Source organism: Barbatula barbatula (genome assembly GCF_947034865.1).
Source record: "Barbatula barbatula genome assembly, chromosome: 16".
NCBI classification, from domain to species: domain Eukaryota; kingdom Metazoa; phylum Chordata; class Actinopteri; order Cypriniformes; family Nemacheilidae; genus Barbatula; species Barbatula barbatula.
This window is the reverse complement of record NC_136779.1, coordinates 9,432,546-9,457,641: the sequence shown is the minus strand read 5'-3', so window position 1 is coordinate 9,457,641 and position 25,096 is coordinate 9,432,546. Positions and strand designations below refer to the sequence as shown.

Below are 25,096 nucleotides of genomic sequence, written 5' to 3'. Positions count from 1 at the left end.
AATCAACTTCATCTTATCATTTCCCAGGTAAAAGGAGTTTGTCATTGAGTGTGTGTGCGTGTTTGTTGCATGTGTGTACTAAAGACAAGCTGTAATTTGGCTTTTATTCAAAGCAGACCACTTCCAATTCCACCATGCTTCAGGGAGCAAGGGAGCCAAATTACTTTAAAGAACAATAACAGATGAAAGCAAGGGTGTTGTTAAATGTTCATCATGCACTAAAGAGGTTTGGTGGCTGGCTGCGTGGAGTGCTGATGCAATTCAAGGAGCAAGTTGCGCTCACAGGTCTGTGTTTAAAGAGCAGGCGACGAACGCCTCGGGATAAATGCAAAACTGACTGACATCCCTCAAATCAACACTGCTATTTTTCCACTATGAGATGTGTATTACCGAAGAGCACAGTCTGCAGGGAAAAAGCACTGTATGATCTAATCTTGAACACAAGGCTGTACTGAAGTGGTCTCATGTACGCCTGTGTGTGGATTACCACAACATGAAAAGTGCATTTATCTTTGTGTGTAGGCTAGAATACGAATGAGTGACAATGTAAAGCGTATGTTTGCTGCTGCATCATATTTTTGTAAGCACATCCATATTGAATGTCAGCGTTTATTTAAAGCTGCAATCCATAATGTTTTGCCTCAGCTCTGTTTGAAACCAAATTATGGATTACTTTATATACTTATCTTAACTTCAAACTGATGTCAAACTGACATTTTTTACAAAATCATATCTGACAGCACACCACCTGTAACAAGCTTGCAATTATGATTTGTAGTAAGGAGATTTTTATGGATTTAATCCACAATAACTTGCTTAACCTGGTTAATTTGTATTATTGTTAATTATTGTTATCATTGCCAATTATATTATTATTATTATAAAACTGTAGTATATTGTTGCAGCTTAGAAAAGTTAGAAAATGAAAAAATGGCCTTTAAATGTTTATTATTAGCATTTTAATCATTATGCTTTATTATTATCATTGTTTTATGTTATTGCAGCTTTAAAAAAGTTATACAAAATTATTTTTATTTTTATTATGATGATAATGGTTATTATTGTTGTTGTTATTTTATATTATATAAGTTATAATATTGAAAAAATTTCAATGCACAAATATACCAAATACTAAGAATCTCTAAAAATTTTAATGTTTATATTTTATTTATGTAAAATAAATACAATGAAAAATAAAAATATAAAAGCTATATAAGAAATTAAAATATACATTTAAAAAAATGTGAATTAAATTCGACAAAACACCTAGTTTGAATCCTACCGCATTGTGTCTTAGAACATTTCCAAAGGAGACTCGGGCAGCTGGTGGTTGGCATTTTCAAAGCTCTGGTCAGTGAACCATGTAACCTCTCAGCGAGCAGTGCCTCAGCTCAGTCCCAGATCACTCTCATCACAAGACCAGTGTCTAATCAATCATCCGGAAAAAGACTCTCGCTAAGCAAACGAAATCGCTATGAAATACTGTCTGGATGCAACATGAAAGCCAGAGTCCCACAGACCAGCGCTCTTGTGTAGTTTAATCTGTTGATTTCCCAGAATTCCCATCTTTACATGTGCCATCATACCGCACACCTGATCGATCTTGCACAAGCCAATTGTACTCACAAATTTCGGACTGTGAGCGTGGACTGTCTGCATATGCCAACATCAGCATTTAGAACTGCTATCCACCACTGCAGGATTCAGATTCGCCATGTCCTCCGCGTCTTTGCTATTTACGTCCATCTTTTGCAAGTAGTCGAATTAGATGTGCTCTGATCCGTGTCACAGCTAATGTAATAAGGTGAGCCCTGACATAATACAGAGGGCCATGATTAGATAAGCATTTAGAACAACTGTACCATGTGACACCCCCTGTCGCAAATTGCGTGCCGTGGCTATAAACCATCTCACCCTTTAACAATTTTTAGTGGAGCAGCTCATGAAATTGACACAAATTTGAAACAGTCACAAGGACATTATTCATTCATGATGTCTTTATGCGCTGATGTTTTGCAGTTCCATTAGATGTAGGTCTGCTCTCGTAAAAATACTTGGTTTAATAGCACTGATATGGAAGCTATGTATGCACGGTCTTTATGACGCCACCGCGAAAGGGCGCTGAATTATTTACAGGGTTGTCAACTGACGCCTAAATACTTGCCCATCTGTGCGACACAAACCACGCACAACATTATTATATACTAACGTATATTCACATAACTAAAGCTTCTCCAGAGCCCACATGCATGTTTGGTAATCAATGCACACTTAAAAGGAGGATAAATGAGAGAAAAATAAGGCAGCGGCACAGAAATCACACTCGCAAGCGAAATCTAGGGACAAGTTTCATAAAGCTAGTTATCGAGAAGTCATGGGGTGCACGGTAACAAAGCTCAGACTGAATCTGCGCTTTTCCCGTTAGTCTTTTTAACTTTCAGCATATTTTCTTCTTGAGACCCTGAACTGGCTCTGCTTCTGCCTCAGAACTGCCTACGCATGTTGACTCATTGCCTATGGCCAAACATTGACTGGGGTTTGAAAATACTTGTTTTGGTAAGTAAGAAAAATGATTATTATACTCTGTGTTTGAGATCCTCTGGCCCTTTAAATGCAGTTTTAGACATGCTCAGTATATCAATAGTTGGGTTCCTTCCTCGTGTTAATGTCCGGACTTCAGCAATAGAGAAATGATCGACGGCTATTTAAATAATAGACAAGCACACGGCATGTTTAACCATTAGATTTTATTTGCAGCTCGCATTTTATTAGCAATTATTTCTGTCAGGGAGCACAGTAACACAGGGTTGCCTGTAATTCATGTTTACTGATGTGTAAACTATGTAATCTGAACAGCTTTGTTGAAATGTCAGGGATGCTATTTCGTCTGACTTCGAAGAGCAGTACGCTGGTGTTGTTGCCCATCGGCTCTGTTACATTCCGTTTGCTGTTTCTTAACAACATACTGTTCTGAAGTTTTCAAGTCACAGTCATAATAATGTACTATTTTACTTTGTGAAATTATCTTTATGATTATTATTAATACAAATGTTTGCTTTTTGTTTAATATTAGTGTCATATCATAACGCTCTTGCTGCTGTTTTATAAAAACATAAAGCCACTTACATCTCCGTTAAAAGAGATTTGCACCATATTTATATGTTGCTAGTTGAGGAGTATGTTTCCAAAGATAAACTATACTTATAAATAAACTTAGAACATAATTTATTTTACAATAACATTATTAATAAAAAATAATCATTTATAATGATATATTTCATTACACGTAAAAACAATGCAGGTCCAACGCTTGTCAAGAAGAACTAAAACAAACAGAACATTTATAACCAAATTAAATAGATAAACAAAGATTTAATTCTACTGTATTTGTAATATTTTAAAAATAAAATAAATGAAACTGGATCTGCTTCTAATCCAGTGTTTACATCTTCCGAAGGGGTCTATACTGTCAAATGACATGGCATATTTTTATTAAAAATTATTAATTTGTGTTCAACTGAGGAAAGTAAATCATATGAAGGTGGAATGACATGAGGGAGACCAAATTATGATCAAATATTCATGTTTGAGTAAACTGTACTTGCTTTTGCAATAGTAGTATGCTTAGTATAGTATTTATGTTCATATATTTTTTATTTAAATGCACTGCTACTTACTGAAGCTTGAGTGAATGTTACTTGTAATTTAAGCTCTCAAGATCATGACACAAGCCACCAACATCCACCATCTTTGACCTTGAAGTCTCTGCAGCTTAGAAATGGATCTTGTTTCCATCACTTTCAGCCAGCATGTGTACAGTGGACGCATCCTTCATTTGTTGTCTAATGCTGACAAGACCATGAGGTGTGGGCCTTTGGCTGTCATGAGACACTATCTGTCACTCAAATGCGCTTTGACTCATTTCCTCCCCCTATAGCTGGTTTTCCTCTCTGCCTCTGATGACTTCATTAGATTTGGGCATGCTCTCTCAATCAAAACACCATACGGACACGCCAAGACAAAGCACAGAGCCACTACCTCCCTGTTTTGTTCTGCTAAAATATATCCATCTTCTGACATAATCTCCAGTTCCTCTCTGGACATGGATCATCTGTGTTTGGTAGGCGATTTGATTTATAACACTTGTTAACCCATTCTTCTCCTGTCCTCTGGTCATTACACTCGCTCCATCCGTCCGGTACCTGCATTGGGTCTGTTTGTGAACTCTCTTCCCTCCTTGAGCTGCGGGTCTTGCCGGGGCCATTTGATTGCGGTGTTTAATGAGAGGCAGCCACCACAGAGGGAGAGAGACAGGAAATCCATAACCCAGAGAACAGTAAACCCTGCCAGCCATTAATCACTGACAGCCACGCTCCTCCATGGCCTTCACCGCTGACAAAATCCTGCCTTTTTTATCCTTCATGGGAATGCACACCGGTCCTGCGCACAACACGGAGCAGACGAGACGCACTTAGCGTGTTAAGCACCCCGCGACCAGTCAGTTTTACGAGCGTGTGCTCTCCTCCGCGACCAGCCTGTTCAATGCGCATCCTCAAACCGAGCCATCACGTACCAACGTGGCCCTGAAGGGACGTTCCAGCACTGATCCAGCTTTCAACAGTGACTGCATCTGACTCACAGAGTTAAATCAATTCACTCAACTGTCCCTTAGCATGAGTCTCAGCGATCTGTATGAACACAACTGATCCAACAGACTGCTCTTGAATGCCACTTGTGGCTGAAAATATTTGTAAAACACATATTACGGTTTTTGAATGTGTGGTTGTACAGTATAAGATGTACTACACCAAAGAACGAACATCACTGGGTTTATTTAAACATTTGGAAGTAGCCAGCACAAAATTACAAATAAATACAATTTACAATTTATAATATGCATTGTATAATAATATACAATATATAGAATTTACATAGAGTAAATATGTATAGAAGGCTGGTACACAGAGTAAAAGCAAACAAATACAACAAATATATACATGAAGTGTAGCAGGATTTGCAGGTGACTGTTGTTTTCTTGTACAGTATAGACAGTTCACGTCTGGCCCAAAGTTCACTAATCTGTGTTTGTTTACCAGTCTAGTCATATTTTAATAAATATTTTATTGTATTTAATAAATAATTTGTTGAATGGGCCCTGCAACTTTGTTGCATTTAGGTTTAGCCAAGTAACGGTTCTTCTACTGGTAACACAAAGTTGTGTTTCCGTAACCGTTTGTGTTTCCTCGATTAAAATGGACTTTATACTATATTTTAACTAATATTATATGTATTTGTTAGGGTTATTGACAGTTGTTTACAATGTTTTAATATTGTGTGCACCTGCCCGGGGACAGCAGATGGAAAATAGCTTTTGCTAACTCTGGTACAAAACATCTTTTCGTAAGATTAATGTATTTTGTACGATGTCCCTGACAAATTAATTTATTAAATAAATAAAAAATAGCTTTAATCTAATTTAGCCTACTTGTTATTAATTTTACTTGTTTTCAGAAATAATCTACAGAGACTCTGTACAGATTTATTGCGGATGTGTCCTGGAAGTTGAGTTTGGGCCACAAAAGCGTACATGCACAGCAGCGTTTGTTTATGTCTATAAATAGATATTTGTGTTGTACATACAGCACATGTATGTATATGTAAATAATACAGTATTGCACATTTGAATGAAATTTAAAAGTAAGACTTTGAATGAGGTAGAGTTCATCGTAAATATAGTGCTATTGTCAGGCTTTTATGCCTCACTTTCCAGCTCCATACAACAAAGATGATGTAACTTCCCTCAAATTTGCCTGAAACTCACAGGTGCTTCATAGCCAAGAGATCTGCTGAGGTATGTTATTTGTAATTGTTCTGCAAAGCAACTAACAAATGAGGTAATGAGCTACAAAATGAGGTATCACAGGAAATTCTGTCTATCTGATTGAAATTTTGCCTTCTATGTCTACATTGCATGTTCCAATTTGTATTACCAAACCGCACCCACGTAGTGTCTCGTTTTTTACCCAAAGGCTTTCCACTGCTTACCTCACCATCCCTTCCTGCTCTTTCATCCTTATAAAGAGTGCTTCAATTAAACATGATATGATGCCTTCAATCTGTTGCAATCAAAGGAAAGTAGAGATCAGCTAAGGAATAACTTGTGCTCTTGGTCACGGTCCCTGCGGTACCGGCCCAGGCAGTATAGTTAGGGGGTCAGGTAGTTGGCATGGTAGACAGGATGCCAGTCTTGCAGAAACAAGAAACATCTCTCCACTGCAGTCACTGAGGGATCGCTGCCCAATCTGATTACTGCATTCATCAACCTGCCACTCTGTTCTGCGAGTAAACAAAGCCAACACCAGATAAGATCCTGGCCATTCCCTCGGCTCTGCTCAAGACAATTCCACACAAATGTAAATGTACTCCCTCCACACCCTCCATATACTACTTAATATACTGTATACAGGGAGCACATTCGAAAACAGCTGGAGAGATTTCGATTCTTCTTATCTGGTGTGAGGAAGACGACGGTCTACATTACAATCAGGCTCTAATACATTGCATTACATATGCCACATATACACTAAAGGCTGCTGGGACGTATGCCTCTGATTGCTCGAGCTTTGCTTTTAGGGTTGCGACTATAGCTCAGTGTTTGTGGATTTTCCTATTACAAGACTGTCTAAGCTATTTGTTTTTCAATTTGTTTTATTGCTGGTTTCTAAAGGCTCAATTCAAGAGCGATTGCTGACTGGGGTTTCTGAAGGCTGAACTTGGGCTGGTACCTATATGTCTTGTAATAGTCTCCAGGGAAATTCCTTTTGGGTGCTTTACAGTTTGACATTCCTTAGAATAATTGATGTTATATGATACAGTGTGACATAATAGGTGCCTCCCCAATGTACGTTTAATGTACATCACCATGGAAATTATGTCTTGAAACTCATGTTTCAAGACATAAATTAAGACTGGATTGTGTATTTTTCTTGTGAACATATAACTATAAGCTCCATTGTGTATGCCAATAATTCATTGTCATAATTTAATGAGCCGAAACATTATGAGATGAAGAAAATATCTTTGAATATCTCCTAACAAGGGCATATATTAAGGTTTGGTGGGTTGTTGTATTCAACATGTTGGATGCAGAAAAAATGTAAAGGAATAAAGATTTGGGTGACTTTTGTCAAGTGTCAGATTGTTATGGGAATGCCTAAAATGGAAAGGTTTGTGGGTTGATTTTGAGAATAACAGTGGTCTGAAGAAGGACAACCAAAAACAGGGTTTTGGGCACCCAAAGTTATTTGATGTACAAGAGAAATAAAGGCTATCATGACCATGTACACCCCTTTATGATACTGATGTTTCTTGGTAGAAAGTGGCTTCTTTTAGCAGGGTAATGCACAAATTGTTTAGGAAGGCGGTCATAGTGTTTTGGCTCTTCAGCGTACAGGTATATCTGGTAAATGTATATATTGACAAAATATTTTACAATTGTAAACAGTGTCATAAATTTAATCTCCTAAAATATCTATTTACCTATTCAGTAAACAATAACAGAGGGTTATGGATAAAATACTGCAATATTCAACTATTGTCAGTTGTCATTTTGACTGATGTGCAAGCCCACTAAAGATAAGAAGACTTTAAATTGAGCTGTACTTAAAAATTTCATGGACACTGCAGTTCAATCCAGGCTGTATGATCAAGGCAGTATATGTAGCAATGTTAAACCTAGAATCCTATAAATGATTAATGTCATGATTAATTGACAAATTAAAAGAAAAGTCATCTTGTGGATCTAAAGATCCATCTTTTGCATTTGCCTGTTTGTGTTTACAGTCATCAGAATTTCATGAATTCCCTCACATGTTTTTCTTTAGAAGGCTAAGAGTAAAGACGGGGCTTTGGTCGAAGAATGATAATGCTTGCTCAAATATAATATATCTGTGACCCTATTATTGTGTTGTAAGTACTGTATGAACCAGTTTACAGTAAGCATTTGGGATCCAAATACATAACTGAAAGGGATGTGATGCGATATGTGTAAGTGGAATTCCAATTGAAATGCTGTCTTGACATAATGCTGTTTTGAGTAATGACTTTGAATTTGAAAGTCTAAATGAGGAAATAATTACATCACTGAAATTAGAACTCTGGGAACTCGTGAAATGGAATCGAGATACAGATTCACAAAAAAAAGAATGGCAAACATTAAGCAAACATTACCTTCATGAAAGCATCTCTTTCCAGATAACATAGAAGACCAAAGCAGTAGATTCATTATAGTCCCTTTCTAACGACACATGTTTATTTTTTATCTCAAACAACCATAGTGATTCATAAATGATAGAGAAACATAGCGAAAAGCTCTCCCATTGCATTCCCCAAACCGCTCGCGTCACCTCATGCAAGTGCCTGAGGAACTCGCACCTCACGTATAAAGACACCTCCGGCTTCACACGTGTCGTGATTGGGCCTGTTACCAAAGCGATGTTTTGACGTGGCGGGACGAGTCATTGAACCATGCGACTGTTGAGTACAAAGCTGGAGGTTCCCAAGGGAGTTTCGGCCCACTTTTCTTGTCAAAAGATAATAGCTAACTGAGCAGAAGAGAGGACATCGAACAGATTACTCTCTGAGCATGCTGTGGAGTTTCCTCTCTGAGCAATCCTATACCCACAAGATGGTGCCCAAACTACTAGAGATGAATTTAAATAAAGCTTTTTCATTGTATTTAATAATATAGCTCGGTGGAACATTACACTGTATTCACATGTGGGCTTACATATTTTAAGGCGGAATCATATTCGTGTTTATTACATTCACTATATGTATGCACATTTAAAGTGACAGTAGAAATATTTACATAGTTATCAATGGGTAAAAAACGGCAACATAACAATGTGCAATTATAGAAAGCAAAGCTACAAGAAAATGAATCAAACACATACTTACACTACATGTACATACTTCGTACTGGACATTGAAGTATGTGCTTTGTAACAGTGCCAGGGCAAAACCTCTCAGTCATGACATAAATACGGTTCGATGACGGTCAGAAAGCGGATAAAGCCGTTTCCTCATCTGCATGTGGAGTTGCTAAAAACAGTGAACGCTGTCCAAGGTGCTGCAGCGCGCTCGCCCCGCCCGTCTCCATCAGACACTAACCGGGAGACACGTGACGCGATGTGCTGACAGTCCCTGGCAAAGCTCGCCTGAGAAACACATCGCACCTTGTCTTGCACGTTGAACAGGGAGCGACATCTTCTAATAAACATGCCGAGCTTTGAGAAAAAGGGAAAACAGCCATCACGATTCGTTTGAAACTTTCACGAGCGTGAATTGCGTTTTGTAGCGAATTGTAATTGACCATCGGCTGCATTTAGATTTAAAACCTATTGGGACTTCGGAGATCCGCATCCGCAATTTCATCGCTCCCATTTCTTCCGTTCATTCGACACCGATGCGGTGATTTTTCGCAGCGAAAGCCCGACTCGATGTGGAGATAATCGACCGGGTTCATCGGCGAGGTTGACCTGTCGATGGGTCCACGATGGTCCATTTCTCAAGGTAAACTAACAAAGAAAATGTTTAAATGTTTTAAAGCGTTTCCGAGGCTTACGTGGCGTTGTTCTCTTGCGTGTTATGGTTGCGCTTCACGCGCTCAATGCAGTCACGCTCAGGTGAGATGATGCAGCCGGGCTTTATTTATGTGAAATCGTGCTCTACGCTGAAATCCGATTCTTTCCTGTTCTACTGCTGTCGTTTGTTCAATATTAGGCGATAATTGAAGACTCCCTGTATTTCCAGCTCTTAAAGAGAGCGCTGTCGGGAGAGGCGTGAGGTACAAGGTGTCTTTCTCACTCAGTTTGAGCAGATGGTGGTTAATTATTGGCTATGCTTTGCGCATCTGAGTCACCGATGGAAATCAAAAACACAAATCTCGTAAAATGTCAGCATTCAAAGCGCACGAGATGTGTGCATCGTGGGATCATCTGTGAGATATCGCAAATCTTGCGCGTGAGGCTATTAGAATGATACAGTGCATTGTTACAGACTCCATGCATCTACAGTAGCTGCTGATAGCGGGGCATTACCGTAATCGTTTTTCAACCGCGGTAAATAAGAATGCCTTCTTCACATTAATCGCTTATGATATGTTGGGCAAGATCCATCTGTGAAGGGAGTCGGTTGTTATCTTGCTAAGTAGCCCCGGTGTAAAGCTGACAGTAAACACATAGGAATTCAAGCATGAAATGATTGGTTGCGATCAGTTGACAGACAGCCCAGAGGCCAGACAATTGCAGTGTCATTAATGCTTAAGAGGCGCGCGATAAGCCCCCGCCCTGGGCTCATTTTGGGATGCAGGACTTGAACTCAAACGAGATTCCCCGTTTCACAGCTTCGATGCTACCGATGCGCGTATATGGACCTTTCGTCGTACCCTTACCGAGATTACTGTATAAGATGACTGCTTGAGCGTTCATGTTATTGAACCAATCCAGTAATGCGGAGAAGATCTATAGGAAACGAAAATGTCATTATATGATCGTGCAATCCAATGCAAAATGAAAATATGATAATAATAATAATAATAATAATAATGTATTGCTCAGCGTAATACAAAGCATTAAAAACTATCAAATGATGAAATATGTTTCAAAATCAGAAGACTCCTTTTATTGGTAAACATTGCCTGACACTGATTAAATGCATACAGTTTTTTTGTCATAAAGCTTCATTGTTTGCTTTTTGGATTACAGTAAAAAACAACGAAAAGAAAGCAGTATTGTCACAATTAAAGATTGATGTAATCAATATCATCATGAAATTAGAGGTTTCAATAGTACCATGAATTTGTGGTTTGTGTACTTGTCGTTTCTGTGTTTGTAAAACAGGCGGTATCTTTTCCTTATTAAGAAATTAAGATATTGTTTTTTCCGTTCCATTTCAGATTATGGATCACAATGTCAAAACGGATGTGAATTGAAGGTTTGTGAACACTGAGGGCCCCGCTCGGGCCTGCACGTTAACACTGCAAAGTTGTACTTTATCTACATTTGGTTTGGTGCTGACCTTAGGTCTACCAGATGACATTAACTAGATTTGAATGAAACTGATATAAATGACCCTATATACCCCTAATGAACTCTGTGCTTTCTAAGCCCTACACATGGCTGCAATTTCTAGACACCTTGATAACTTGGTACCACTGTAGCACACCCGGATTTCACTTTAAAGTTGACTTTAAAGTTAGGTAGTCGCCTTATTTTTTAACAGACCACTTTTTTGGCCTAAGAGTTTGTCTCCAAAATTGAGTCCCATTTCTTGTTCCAATTTGAGGATGTAAGAGGCTGTAATACAGCCTTTCTCAGTGAACAATGAATAAATTAGCCCAAATATATAGCAGTCCTGTATGCCATAGGGAGCTCTGTCACACTTTAGGAGCAGACATCTGAGATAGCTGAATCATTTTACTTTTTGATTATTTCTTACTTCCTCCGCCGACCATGACGAGCTTCACAATGCGAAACAGCGCACATTTAATTTGGATAGGCCTACTGGTTTGTTGCCTTGTTGATATGGGGGCTAGCATGGAGTTCACAGGCGCGGAAGGCCAGTGGGCGAGGTTTCCTATGTGGAACGCCTGCTGCGAGAGCGAAATGAGTTTCAACATGAAGACAAAAAGCGCTCATGGACTTTTAGTGTACTTTGATGACGAGGGATTCTGTGACTTCTTGGAACTGCTCATCCACAACGGTAGACTAAGTTTGCGGTTCTCCATCTTCTGCGCCGAGCCAGCGACCGTGCTCTCCGACACAGCTGTCAACGACAGCCGTTGGCACGCTGTCACTTTGCGCAGGAATTTCAAAAACACTACGTTAGTGGTGGACGACGAGATCAAGTGGGTGGAAGTTAAGTCTAAAAGAAGGGACATGACGGTCTTCAGCCATTTGTTTCTAGGAGGGATACCTCCCGAACTGCGATCTGTGGCGCTACGCCTCACGTCTTCAGCCATCAAAGATCAGGTCCCGTACAAGGGGTGGATAACCAATCTACGGGTGAACAATTCCGAGCCGGTGCTCGTCGGTAGCGAGGGAGTCAACGGCGACGTTTGCGAAGCTGACCACATTTGCCTGAATGGAGGAGTCTGCAGCATCGTCAACGACGAACCCTTTTGCGACTGCTCCGAAACGGGATTCAAAGGAAAAGACTGCAGTGAAGGTAAGAGGCCTGGATTCGTCGTGTCCGTTGTTGAGGTGTTGAAATGTCTTTTCGAACACAGCCTTCACTTTTTTCATTTGAACATTGCACTAGTTCCTCAAAGGCAGTGCATGTTACATTATGTCTGTTTCCGGCCTCCACTGCGGGCCCAAGTACATTACATGATTAGATTACCAGTGATTTTGCTTAGAGAAAGCCATTGTTCTGAAGGGTAAGATGATTTAAATAGGTTTTAGCGCCATCAATGACAGTATCCACAAAAGCCCACATTTTTGATAACATGACGTCAATAGAAGCTGGTTGCAGCCCCCTGCGAAGCCCAGCCTCTCTCTTTTACACGAAATTATCTTAATATACTCTTGACACCGCACTGGCATTACAATTAAGTATGAAAATGATCAGTTGAATGCATGCACACAAGCCCATGATTGAAGTGTCATGATTTGAATATTATTCTCCCTCTGAATTTAAGGGGTTGGGTGCTCTAATTATGTAATTAGCCAGATGTTTCATAGAGTCAATGTAACGATTTTGCCAAAGTTGCACTTTCAATATCACAGGAAAAATAATGCTGCACTCAATGTAGCATTCAGCAAGAATTTGCAACAAAGATTACAAAGCATTCATCAAGTGTGTTGTACAGAATTATTTTTAATTACAGAAGAAATAAAAAACTATCGATGATGTAACCAAATAGTGGAGGCACCTTCTGCTTGTATTTTTTGTCTACATAACACATCGATTCAGATCTTTATGTAAAGTCTGTTCCTTTTTGAATATGTATGTTCTGGTTGCTTTCTCAGTTTGACTTAATCCCTTGGTGTCAGATTTCACTGTTTTGTGTTTTTTCATCTTTTTCTTCATTTGTTTTACAATCGTTTGCGGACTGATCTTGATGTTGATGGATATTGTCTGGGTTAGGCACCATGTTGCCAAGGAAACTACATACCCACTGAGTAAATTTTGCCCTCCTAATGCGCAGTCGGTACGTTTCACTGACAAATGTTTAAAATAGAAAAGATGTCGGCATTGTGGTTCGGTGTTTGCCAGGCTCGCGACGAAATGAATTGTTTAGTGAATCAGAAGTGGATTTGATGAGATTACGACAAAAGGGCAGAGCCCACAGATGCTCGGCAGCTTGTTTAAAAGCAAGCTGTGCCGCTCTTCAGCCCCTGTGCTGGGAGATATGTGCATCTTTACTGGGTGAGTCAGAACAGACCTGCCCACACAGCTTTGAGTTGTCTCTGTCATCCACTTTAGGGTGACATATGAGGATATGGGATGATGGTTGAGGCCACACTCTGAATCATTAGCATTATTTATTTATCTGATATGCTAGGTTGGCATCGCCTTTAAAAAAAGGTGTAGCTCTTTTGCTTAAGAATGTGTAGATCAGTGAATAAATCCGTCATTTTGAATCTGGAATCGGTTGCATCTGTCATGTTTGACAGAAAACAAATGTTATCCATTCCTCCTGGCCATGTATAAATTTACATCTGTGAACAAAGATATATCATATATTTGATTAGATATGGGAATTTTTATGCAAAACAATATGATGCTATCACTCACAACACTCAGAGACCCTTCAATATGTTTTGTTATCAGTACAGTAACAAATCTCCAAATGGCAGCTGGGAAGCCATTATACGAAGGTTTAATTCCTCAATTGCAATAGCTGTAGAGCCAGTGAATGATCACTAAAGCAACAGCATAGTTTGAAACTCCTTTCATCCCAATTCTGTCCTTCCTTTAGTTATAAATGTAAATCTGCCTCGTGTAACTCCTGCTGGGGAGAAAGAAGGCCACGTCTGCTGGCTCACAGTCATTTTCTGTGTTGTCAGCTTCATGACTGAGGTGATCTATCAACTGACCACCGACTGCCATTGCCAATAAAATGTCCCCGACTCGTATTTCATAGAAAAAATGTGATTGCTGCACATTAAATAGCTCTTTTAAACATTGCTAGCTTTTCCCTGCACATTCTCGAGATCAATGATCCCCAATCAGGGCTGTATGTATCCCCGAGGGTACTTAAGAAGGTTCAGGAGTTACTTGGAAAGATATATAAATAATAGATTAGCTAATCATAGAGTAAATGGTCATGAAAAATCTAATTTTCATTTCCTTTTTAATGTCTATGTCGCTGCAAATTCTATAAATTAAATGGATGACGCACCTGAGAACTGCATTAAAAATTGCTTTGCTGTCTTCAACTCAGCGTTGGGTCAACAAGGGACAATGAACTTGTTGGATTGTAAATTAAACTATGCTGGGTTGTTTTAACCCATTTTTGGGTCAAATTATTTTTCTGGGTTTATTTAACCAAACGGGTTGTGCTCGTACAGAATACATTTATTAATAATAATAATAACATCTGGTATTGTTGTTTTAATTATTACAAAGTATAAATAAAACAAATATTTATTATTATTATTGATCAAGTTATACATCTCATTATAGTTACAATTAATTTCCAAAATATAGCAGAGTATAGAAGGTGACGTTTGTGCTATGCTGTTACTGAAGGCTTTCGACCCACATTATACACTATAAAAATAATAACTATTAATATTATTATTATTACATAATGTGGGTAAAATACTGTATTTTAAATGTATTTGGGTAAAAAATATAATTAATAACTAATAATAATAATTATTATTATTATTATCATAATTATGAATTGAATGATTTTTCCAATAAATTTCCAAACTATAGCGCAGGGTAGAGTTTGTGGTATGCTGCAGTGGCGCAAAAATTGGGTATGCAGTATATGCTTTTTTATATAACGTAATTATATAAAACGTTTTAGTAAAAATGTTGTCTAGCAAGTTCAACAAATATATTTGATTCAATCAAATTATTATGTCAACTGCTCACTCTGTGACAGTCACATGACCAAATGGATTGAGCAAAGAAACGTCCCGAGGCAGAATGATATAATTAAATCAATTTAATTGACAAGTAAAACGAATACAACAATGTCCAAGTAGTATATCATTTCATCTCTTTAAATCTTTAAGTTATTTAACGTTGCCTGAGTAGTTCATATCATAATATATGATATATTAACGTTATCAGTTTACCTCCACATATCTGTCGCTTCTAAAATAAATTTGTGTTTGTGAATGAGCTTTATAATAACATTCGGGAGAGTCTGAGAAGGCTGTAAAAGCTGTTAAGTCTCCCACTATCAAGTTAAATGCAATGTAAGTGAGTTTGTCTTTGTTTTACTTTAATGATGTTGTGTTTTTATAAAATATGAACCACAAACAAAAAAATATTTAAAGCAAGGGGAAAATCCAAAGATCTTATTTATTTGTATTATAGTGTATTGTTTTTCAGTAACACTTTCATTATTAAGTTTCGGTAAAGGTATGTTTAACATAGGCTACTATTTCATTGTTGTGTTTACATTAAATATTAATGAAACACAAACTAAGCATTTGTTTTAAAGTAAGTGAGAAAAAAACAAGATCTTTTGTTTATTTGTGTTATACAACGCGAGTTTATCATGTCATACATCTTATTCGTTTTTGCTAATAATTCATAGTGTTAATAAGGGCCTGATAGTTTTTGTTGAAGGAAAGGGAATAATCTAAATTTCTAACATTGAGGATCAAAATAAGTTTATTATTCACTAGGATCATTTCCTCACCAGCACATCTCTAATGGGCTACAACTTGATTCTTACTTATATTTGGGATATTTAAAATTTAAAAATTAAAGGTATTTAATGTCAAAATTTAAGATTATATATGTGAAACTCACTTTTCAAAGAATACAATAAATACCTTTATATGGGATTTTAATTAGTTATTAGTTATTATAAGCAAAAGATCAAATCAAAAATAGTTTAGCCTTTTATCAGATTCATACTTTTTACTGCATTGTATAATAGTTCTCAGATGTGTTATTTATCTTTATTACGCGGCTCGTTGGAATGCTTGATTCTGATTGGCCAGTCGCAACATTTCCAGGTTCGTTAATTCCAGTAAACAAACACACGGTAACCCGGATGCAGCAATCTTCTCAATTAAGTTCAATTAAATTAATATGTCTTATTTATATAATGTCTTACATTACATTTACAAATGATCAAACCAAATCGCCTGTTCGTGACATTTGATCTTGCATACCTCTCAGAAAATGTTCAGTTGCGCTACCGGAGGCTGTAAACTCACATTATGAGAATAATAATAATAATAATAATCATTATTATTTTTATTGATTGAAATGTCAATTTAAAATGACTATGTGATAAATCTAATGATATTTCCAATTATAGCGGAATCTAATAGAGTAGGGTGGAGTTTGTGCTTTGCTGTTACTGATGACTGGGGAAGTACAAAAGACACCAAAGAATGTTAAACTCTTCTTTAGGTAAAAACACACACACAGATTCAACTGCTCCCTTTACCTTCGCGGAAAGCTCTGCAGTGCCGTGGGTTTGTGTGTGTGTATTTACAGGTTCTCAGGGAGGAAAAGCTGGCGTGTAGATTAAATATGTCTCTCCTATCCACGCGTCCACTCCGTCATTCTCTCGACAGGCAGTTGTGGTAATAACCTTCTTTAGCCAAGCAGGTGTGGGGCTCTCAGCGGGAGAGGCCGTCCACACTGCAAAGAATAACAGTGCTACAGGTAATGAGATATTTTTGCCCTGCTGGGGTTAGAGAAAAGGCCTTATTTTGTGTTATTATGGTTAATGCTCTTAAAGTCTGAATTGGAAAGCCATAAGGGTCCGCTCTGTATCAGCTTGCAGGCATTGATACCTTATCTTTATGCTCTATTAACTGTATAATGTGCTCCGTCTGCCTGGTTAAAGATGGCTGTAAGGTATCTGCAATTGACGACCGTGCAGTTTGTGTATGCTGGGAGATGTCGGTTGGAAGATTGGATTGTGTTGTAGGGCTTGTGTACAACAGCGATTAGATTGTTTCACCTGTTATCTTTTGTGGTGGAGCTAACATTGTAAGACTCGGTCCCTAGCTGTAGAAGATTGAAGCTTTTCAGATGTACAGTTATTTATTCGGTTGATGTGCTTTTTGTTGTTTAAAGGTGTAGGAATATTTTCGATATTATTTCAGGATGGCTACTGGTTTACAATGATGGAGGGAAGCGTATTGTTTTTGTTTTCCACAGCCATTAGCCTCTCACGAATCAAAAACAGGGTTTTAATTGGATACATGGAATAATTTTAGTCACTCATTTAATCATGACCAGAGGAAGAAGATTTTATTGCTCAGATGTTGCTATTTCATAGCTCAGGAGAGTCGATGGAGTTGTCAACTTAGTGTCAGATTTGTATATATAAAAATTTAAATAAATGACACAATTGTTACAGGTCAAATGTGTAATTTTTTGGAGGATCTATTGACAAAGATGCAATATAATATACATATGTCTTCAGAATGAAGCGTTATTGGTTAGGACGGACAAACTGCTCTACAGAGCGCATTTCGTAAATACATTATCTCCTAAACGAAAACGTGACCACATCTTAAGCCGCGTTCACACTTGAATTTTCATTCCATTTATACACATGCGAATGCCTCAGACCATAAACGCAAGCCCGTCTTAAGATATTTCGCTGCGCAGCAAAGTTCAAGTTTGGTGAACTCTGACCTGCGAATTCGCGTCACGTGAGTGCGTGAGACCAATAGAAGATCTAAACGTCACAACGTGAACTCTCGGTACGGAAATGTAAATGATGGAGGAATCGCTCCTGCCCATTTTCGCAGCAACGTCCGAATGAATTTCGCATTCTCATTTCTGTCTACAGATGTCCTATGTCAGCCACTGTGTGCTTCGAAAGGGAGAGGTTTTTGGTTGCAATTTGCATTTCATACACTGGACCTTTAAAATATCTTAAAAGTATGAAGTTGTATGATTTAAATCTTTAATAATATTGACTTTTGATTGCACACTGGAGACATTTGTTAGATTTCAGAGGGAAAAATGTCTGAGGAGACAAACAGCTCTCCATTGAATCTCAGTGATATCTAAGAGAAATAATTGCGATATTAAAGAGATCTGCGATTTATTTACCTTTCTTTGTGAGAAATGCCTGTTTTGAAGAAGACAACCGACAAAGTCAAAAGATACTTGTATGATGACTTTGTCTAAACATTAATCTGGTTGACTCATTGATTATTAAACCCCATGGCATGTGACAGATAACTAATTTTTTCAAGAAAAAGTATTTTTAGATAGATATAAATAAATAATCCACACGTACGCTTCATCCCCACTTTTGTCAAGCATGTTGCGCTTATCCTGTCATAAATCACAATGACATTTACAGAACAATCATGTGTATTTATGGGTGGAGGTCAAAGGTAAACACCCTCTGTGGTTCGGATGTGACAAATTGTATATTGTAGCAGATGTCACACATGAGCCGGTAAATATAGCCAGATAAATTAAACAAACACAGCAGATGTAGGTCAAAAGGCAGAAATGGATTCTTTTAGCAAGGCACTTCAATATAAAATCTCTTGACTGTTGTAATAACCGCAAGTTCACTCAGTGTTTGCAATCGACTCTCACCTCCTTTGATCTCGCAACATCGCTTATATTCTTGAATGGAGGGGGAGTCACAGTGTCAAAGTCGCTGTATATTGAGAATTCCCCTATCTGAAGCAGATGAAACTCTCTCCAGATGGACTTAGCTCACTAATCTCTCTGTACTGTAGACGAGCGCAATATGGAACGCGCTGCACATCGCTCCCTGTGGGGGAAATGTTAAACTAGATTTGGTGAAGAGGATTAAAATCCCCATCACTGGCGCGGCGACAATACGGTCATATGACGTAGCTCTGTTTAGCGGGTTTCATGATGAGTCATTTGGTTTTGTTAAGCAATATGTGCAATGTTTCATAGGCAATATGTGGTGAAATAAATCATAGATCATAATGCTTACGAATTGATTCTTTTTATCTAGTTTTTTAAGACGAATATGAATTTGGTAGTTATTAATCTTTTATGCAATCGTTGTTGACAGCTACACATTTAGTGACTTTGCCAGGGACTGTGGGGTCATCGTATGATCCCCTTTGGTTGTGTTGCCCGGCAGATCCATGTGTGTGTGTGTGCTTGAGAGTAACATGCTCTGACTTACTAAAAACTGTTTTAAATGAGCATCTGGACATTCCGTCCTGTTCGTAAAGGGCTGCGTGAGAGCAGGCGTCACTTCGTGTTTGCCCCCTGCCTGCGCAGGCCTGCGCCGGGGCGGGCGAGTATGTGTACTAGAGCGCGCGTGTGTGTAGGTCATCTTCAATTTCTATCTCTTATTCTCTGCCAGATTGGGGCAGTGTGCAAGGCCAGCATTTAAAGAAAGCCGTCAGCTCGATGAAAGCCTGCATGTGATTGGCTCCGCGTGAGCTCTGCAGTGCTAAAGAACGGCTACATGATCCTGATCTGCCAGTCAGTGAAATGTAAATACAACCGCTGTCCGGCAAGCTGGGCTCTGAGAAGAGCAGGCTGCGTGTGTGTTCCTATTAAATCTCGTGTGTGTGCGCACAAAGAGATATATCTACATTTCGGCCTTGTCCTGGAATGTTTCCTAAGGAAGAATGTGACAAATTTGTCTGCACTGCGCAAGATAGGTGGAAACACAAATTCAATAAATAGGGAGCCTGAGATATATATAGTATAGATGGCTAGTTAGTATCTTGGGAAGGTTTAAGGTCACTAAACTGTTTAGGATGACATTATTTTCAACCCATGCAGGGTTTTCATTTAAGCAGTGGGATACGTCCGTACGTTCGTCAAGCAGTAGGTTTTGTCAGTGATTTTATAAGCTCTTAAGAGAGGATAGAAAATCACATTTCATCTTTCACCACAACACTAACAGGAACATTTTTCTTTGTCATATTTTTTTATGGCATGGCACACTTTTGTTTTATGATTTTGTTTCTGTTTATTTTGTTTATTCATATATGCATCAGCATTTTTGTTTATTTGTGGCAGTAGTGGTGCATGCAATTTGTGTTTGGTCCGGTGGAGGAACCAGCTGCGGTAAGTCCTGGGTCATTATTCTCCTCAAGATGCAAAACGTGGAGGTAGGACGGGATGCTTTAATTCTAAGTTAGCGGAGTCTATTTTAGGGGGTCTTGGGTGAGTTGATCCAGGAACTGAAACTGTCACCAGAAATAAGAGGTGTGTTGAATGAATGCATGAATGTCACATTTCTCCAGGTAAAGTACCAGTTTTGTTTCAGAACTGATAAAATGCATTTCAGTTAAAAAAACTATTTAGCTGTTAATGACTAAATGAGGTGATGGCATTACATGCGTGTATGTATTCAGGTACTGTACATTTCATTATTACTGACCAGACTGAATTGTTTTCTCTTAGTAGGGTCATGTTGCGTCATCTTCTGACATTTTATTGTCAAATATGTGCATGTTATATATCTAGCACCTGTAAATTTCCCACACACTTGAACGCCATTCAGTGATGAATATTCATTTACAAGATAACATTTTCGAATAACGAAACAGTGCCGCAAGGCTACCGTCCATCAAAAACAAAACCATACAAAGACAAATATTTTGGTTAAGCATGTTATTTTATAATTTGATCCCAGAGGAAAAACTGCATATTTTTGGATTAACATTATGCCTTTGACATAAAGAAACGTGGCTGTTAAGGACCCCCACATTTCTCACACATTTTCAGATTTACCTTTAACAAATGAAACGTCTGCATGTTTGCGCATGATCATTGATATACGGTGAGGGCTCAATTTCACCATGCGTTTAATCAGCTTTGGTATTACCTAATAAAGTGTTATCTTCTCACCATGGATTAATATTCGTTCAGAACACTATAGACTCAATGAGATTAGATCTTGAGGAGAACAGAGGACACTTAAAGTCAAATAAACCCTCTGGTCTCTGCATTTTCCATGGTAATGAATGTTTGGCCTGGGCACAGGATGATAAGACGCATGGTAACCACGGTAATCCTCAAGGCTGGGCCACAATCCAGCCTGCATGCCTCTTAATCAATGTCTCCTTCTCTCTCTCCACGCCTCGGCCGCCCTTCCAGAAGAGGCCTACGTCGGAGGTGGGTAGAATTTTCTCTCGACCTCTATTTTCTTTTCATCCAACCCCTCTCCCTGCTCATGTACTTCTTTCTGTCTTCATATTTCGATCTGTTGTTTTGGAAATATACTCAATTTCCTTGTGGCCTATTTTTATTTGGTATGTGGGTATATGGAACTGGTGCTTTTCCAGTTTGAGACTGGAGTGCAACAGAGGTAAGAGGTGTGGAATTTTCTTCTTTAGTTTTATTATCAAAGCCACTTTGAAACGAATACATGACTCAGTTATGTGTACTTTACCTAGTAGAAAGTAGAGGATGCTATAGTGTTTAAATTACATGTACTTTCACATATTGTATTTTATAGATAAAGATAAAATAAAGGATAAAGTTTAATAAAAGATAAAGACTCCTATCATTAGAATCTGAAACCTCAATTAGTGAAGAATGACTGATTCACACATAAGCACACACATGCTTTACATATATGCACAGATGCTTATGTAATGTATGTGCTTGAAAATATCAGATAGTCTGGTGGGTAAGTATCACAGACATTTCTGGTGTAAAACATGCAGACTATAGTCTTTTCTAAGACTGTGTTCTGCATTCTTTTTTTAAGGTAGGATAAATACAGGTACAGTAGGACACTTTCTTATAGTTTGTCATTGGCTTGGTTTTACGATGCCATATGTCTTGGCACTTAAAATTTGATACAGTCTGTAAAAACCAGTTTGAATCCATTAATTTCACTATGATTTTAATCTTTGACATGTTCCTACTCTTTCAGTATTAAATATTTTATGGCTATATTGTCACAGAATGATCTTTACATTATGCAAAATGATTTTATATAGATAACAGTCAAATGACTTTAGCTGAGGTTTTTACAGACTGGGTGTCACAAATACTATTTTAATAGGCTAAAGATCTTCACTACACTACGTAGAGAAAAAATGAAATCAAATATTTTCTAACTAATATAGTCTCACTTTACCTGTATTCTGTATATTCATTTTTATGTGTTAATAAATGGCCGTGTCTCACAGGAACAGACGTCTTATGAAAGATGGGTAAAATGAGTAGTGTTGATTTATAGCCCATATAAGTAGATATTTTGTATTGTATTGACACATTTTTGTGACGAACCATTATTTTCTCGCTATTTTTAATAACGCTATGCGTACCACACATAACCTTGGTAAGATTCAATCAGCATATATGTGTATGTGTCCTGTCATGACGATACAGCTTGTCAAAAAACTGTCATCTTCTTGGGAAAGGTGGACCAGACGGACCACATGTTTGAAGTGATTTAATATTTATATATATATATAGACATGTCTCTTTCAAGTGTGATCAATAAAGCATTGCAACCCTAGGGTTGAAGAAATGCTTTTTGAATGTTCCCTCACACCAACTCTCTCCCTCACCTCCTGAACCCACCCCTCTCCCCCCCATGCACTGCGGGCATCCTCCGTACAGGTGATGCCCACGTGTCAATGTGACAGAAAAACCTTCCCATGATCCCGTTCTCTGTGCTGACTGTGCTCTTGTCTTTCCTTAAGGTCTTGCGCACCTGATGATGGGCGACCAAGGTATGGGTTTTATTTCTTACTCACCTTTTTGCCTCCATCACCCACGCCCTCCTCCACCTACCTTTCTGCCTCTCTCTCACTGCCTTGTGCTGAATCCACCTCACATCCTCCACCGCTGGTAGGGTTTTTCCGGGGCTGCATTCCCTCCGGCTTGGCGCTGAGTCGATGGATGGTTTGGTCTTTTCCATTATTCCCCTCCTTGTTTCTCTCCCTCTGTGTTTTTCTCTCGCTGTCTTTCTGTTCCCTCAACTTCCCTTCAACTCATTGTGCCGCTTCTTTTTCGATTTACGTTCCGTCATCTTCAAACGTCTGCCGTGCCATTGCCGTTTGCCAAATTCATTTTCATATAAAGGAAAAAAAAACAACCCAGTGGATGATGTGAGTTGCAGGGACTCTCTGGGGTTTGTTCGCTCTCTTTGTGAATGTGCTAGTCTGTAGTCTCTCGACCCGAATCTGGAAAGCGTTAGCCATCTGTTCGATATTCATACATTCTCCCTCATCTCTGTCTTCATCATGTTCTGGCATGTTCCGCCACGAGAAGCTTCCATCTCCTCTGCCTGCCCTCATGCATGGAGTCCGTAACCTTTCATTTTCTGTCTGTGAATCTAACACACGGCCATGATTCTGACTGTTGCCTCTTTCCTCTCCTTTGTATTTTCCTGTATCTCTCTGGATTTTCTCTTCATGGAACCATTATATCAATATCATAGGGAAAAGAAAAGGTATATGATGTTTCTTTCATACTCTGTTATCATCTGTTGAACTGGCTCCTAAAGCTGTCCATGTATTTCTCTGTATCTGTGGCTTTACACATGCATCTGTTTATTTGTGTTTTTGTGGGTACTAAAGTCACACTGATTTTTGTATGTCACTGTGATCTCCATACAAATATGGCGAGGGGCTGGAAGGTAGGTGTGATGTCATGAAAATGACCTTGTATCATGTGACGTGTCAGATAGGATTTCTCTGAAGAAACATTTTAAGGAGGAAGTTCTTTTGTTATACAGCACATTTCAAATAGTCTCAACACTAATTTGATATTTTAGTTACAGTAAAGTAGCCTACAGTGCAGAAGGTCTTCAGGCACCGCATTATTGTTGCCAACACACGTTTAAAACCAGAGAGAATACTTTCTATATTCATTCACACATATTTAATGTCCTGCTGTATGTGTTGTGTCATAGTTTCCGTTACATAACTAAAAATACATTTTAATGAAGAAACATACAATAATTAAAACAGTATATTGATAAAGAAGCAAACATTCAATTGAATAGCATTTTATACAAATTCTGCATACGTTTTTAGATTTTAAATAATAAAGAAAAATGCATGTAATACTCTACAAACAGTCATGTCATCACATATTAGAGCAGGTAAGAGCACTTATACAATGCATATATTAGATTGTTTGTATTTTTACACAAATTTTCTACAGTTTATTGCCTGTATGCACACATCTAAATTCATTTAGTACAGCCTACAAACTGCCTTTAACATTAAATGACCATTTTGAGGAGCCCAGTGAGATCCAGCTAAGGTAAGTGAACGGCATCTGACACTCGTACCACTTTAACCGCTCACATCCCGCACCTGGCTCACAGACCACTGCATGCTGGTTTTTCTCTGAGCTGTACACACCACCACGGGCTCCACACACAAACTGACCCGGTTGCACATCTCGGTTTGAAATATTGTTCTTATAAGCGTGTAAAGTGGAGGGATCCATGATGGCCGTAGCAGGTAGGTGTGCTTTCTGTCTATTCACAGCACTATTGGTGGTGAAAGGGTCGTGTTTTTTAAGGCATTGATGCCAGACCCGTCTCAATTTACAGAAAGGGCTAATGCCCACTGGAGACGCAAGGGACCGCGAGCTTCTCTTAGCACATTTGAATACATTTTCAGAAGCATTTATATTTTTTCTCATTCCATTTTCTCATTGAGAATTGGTTTTCATCTGCCTGTAAAATTGAATGAAATGGTGCGTGCGGCAGCTGACCTTGCTGGCGGGGTCACGCAGGCATTATGAAATGAATTTCGCGTTGTGTTCATTTCTTCTGTGGACCTATGTTTGTGTGTGTGGCGGTATTCCACATATGTGCTGTTTGAGGATCACGGTTGAAATAGAATGTCAATTTGGATTTTGTTTATTGTTTGGGTAGCATCATTGTGTTTCCTAATGTGGTTCAGTGAAGTCCTGCAATTAAATTGAAACAATT

The 25,096-nt window shown here is 38.5% G+C and overlaps 1 protein-coding gene across 4 annotated transcripts in view; it reads left to right on the top strand.

Moving 5' to 3' along the window:
- Nucleotides 1-11,528: 11,528 nt before the first annotated feature.
- nrxn1a (neurexin 1a) overlaps nt 11,529-25,096 on the top strand; it is a gene marked incomplete at its 5' end in the record, with an annotated part of 147,715 nt that continues 134,147 nt past the window's right edge. For 2 of the 4 annotated variants that reach the window (XM_079475760.1, XM_079475759.1), the window contains 2 exons: nt 11,664-12,228; nt 22,848-22,877. In XM_079475760.1, coding sequence (XP_079331886.1) covers nt 11,667-12,228; nt 22,848-22,877 — 592 coding nt within the window. Of the gene's footprint in view, nt 12,229-21,285; nt 21,304-22,847; nt 22,884-25,096 lie in introns of all 4 variants that reach the window. The other 2 variants (XM_079475757.1, XM_079475758.1) reach the window with 2 other exon arrangements.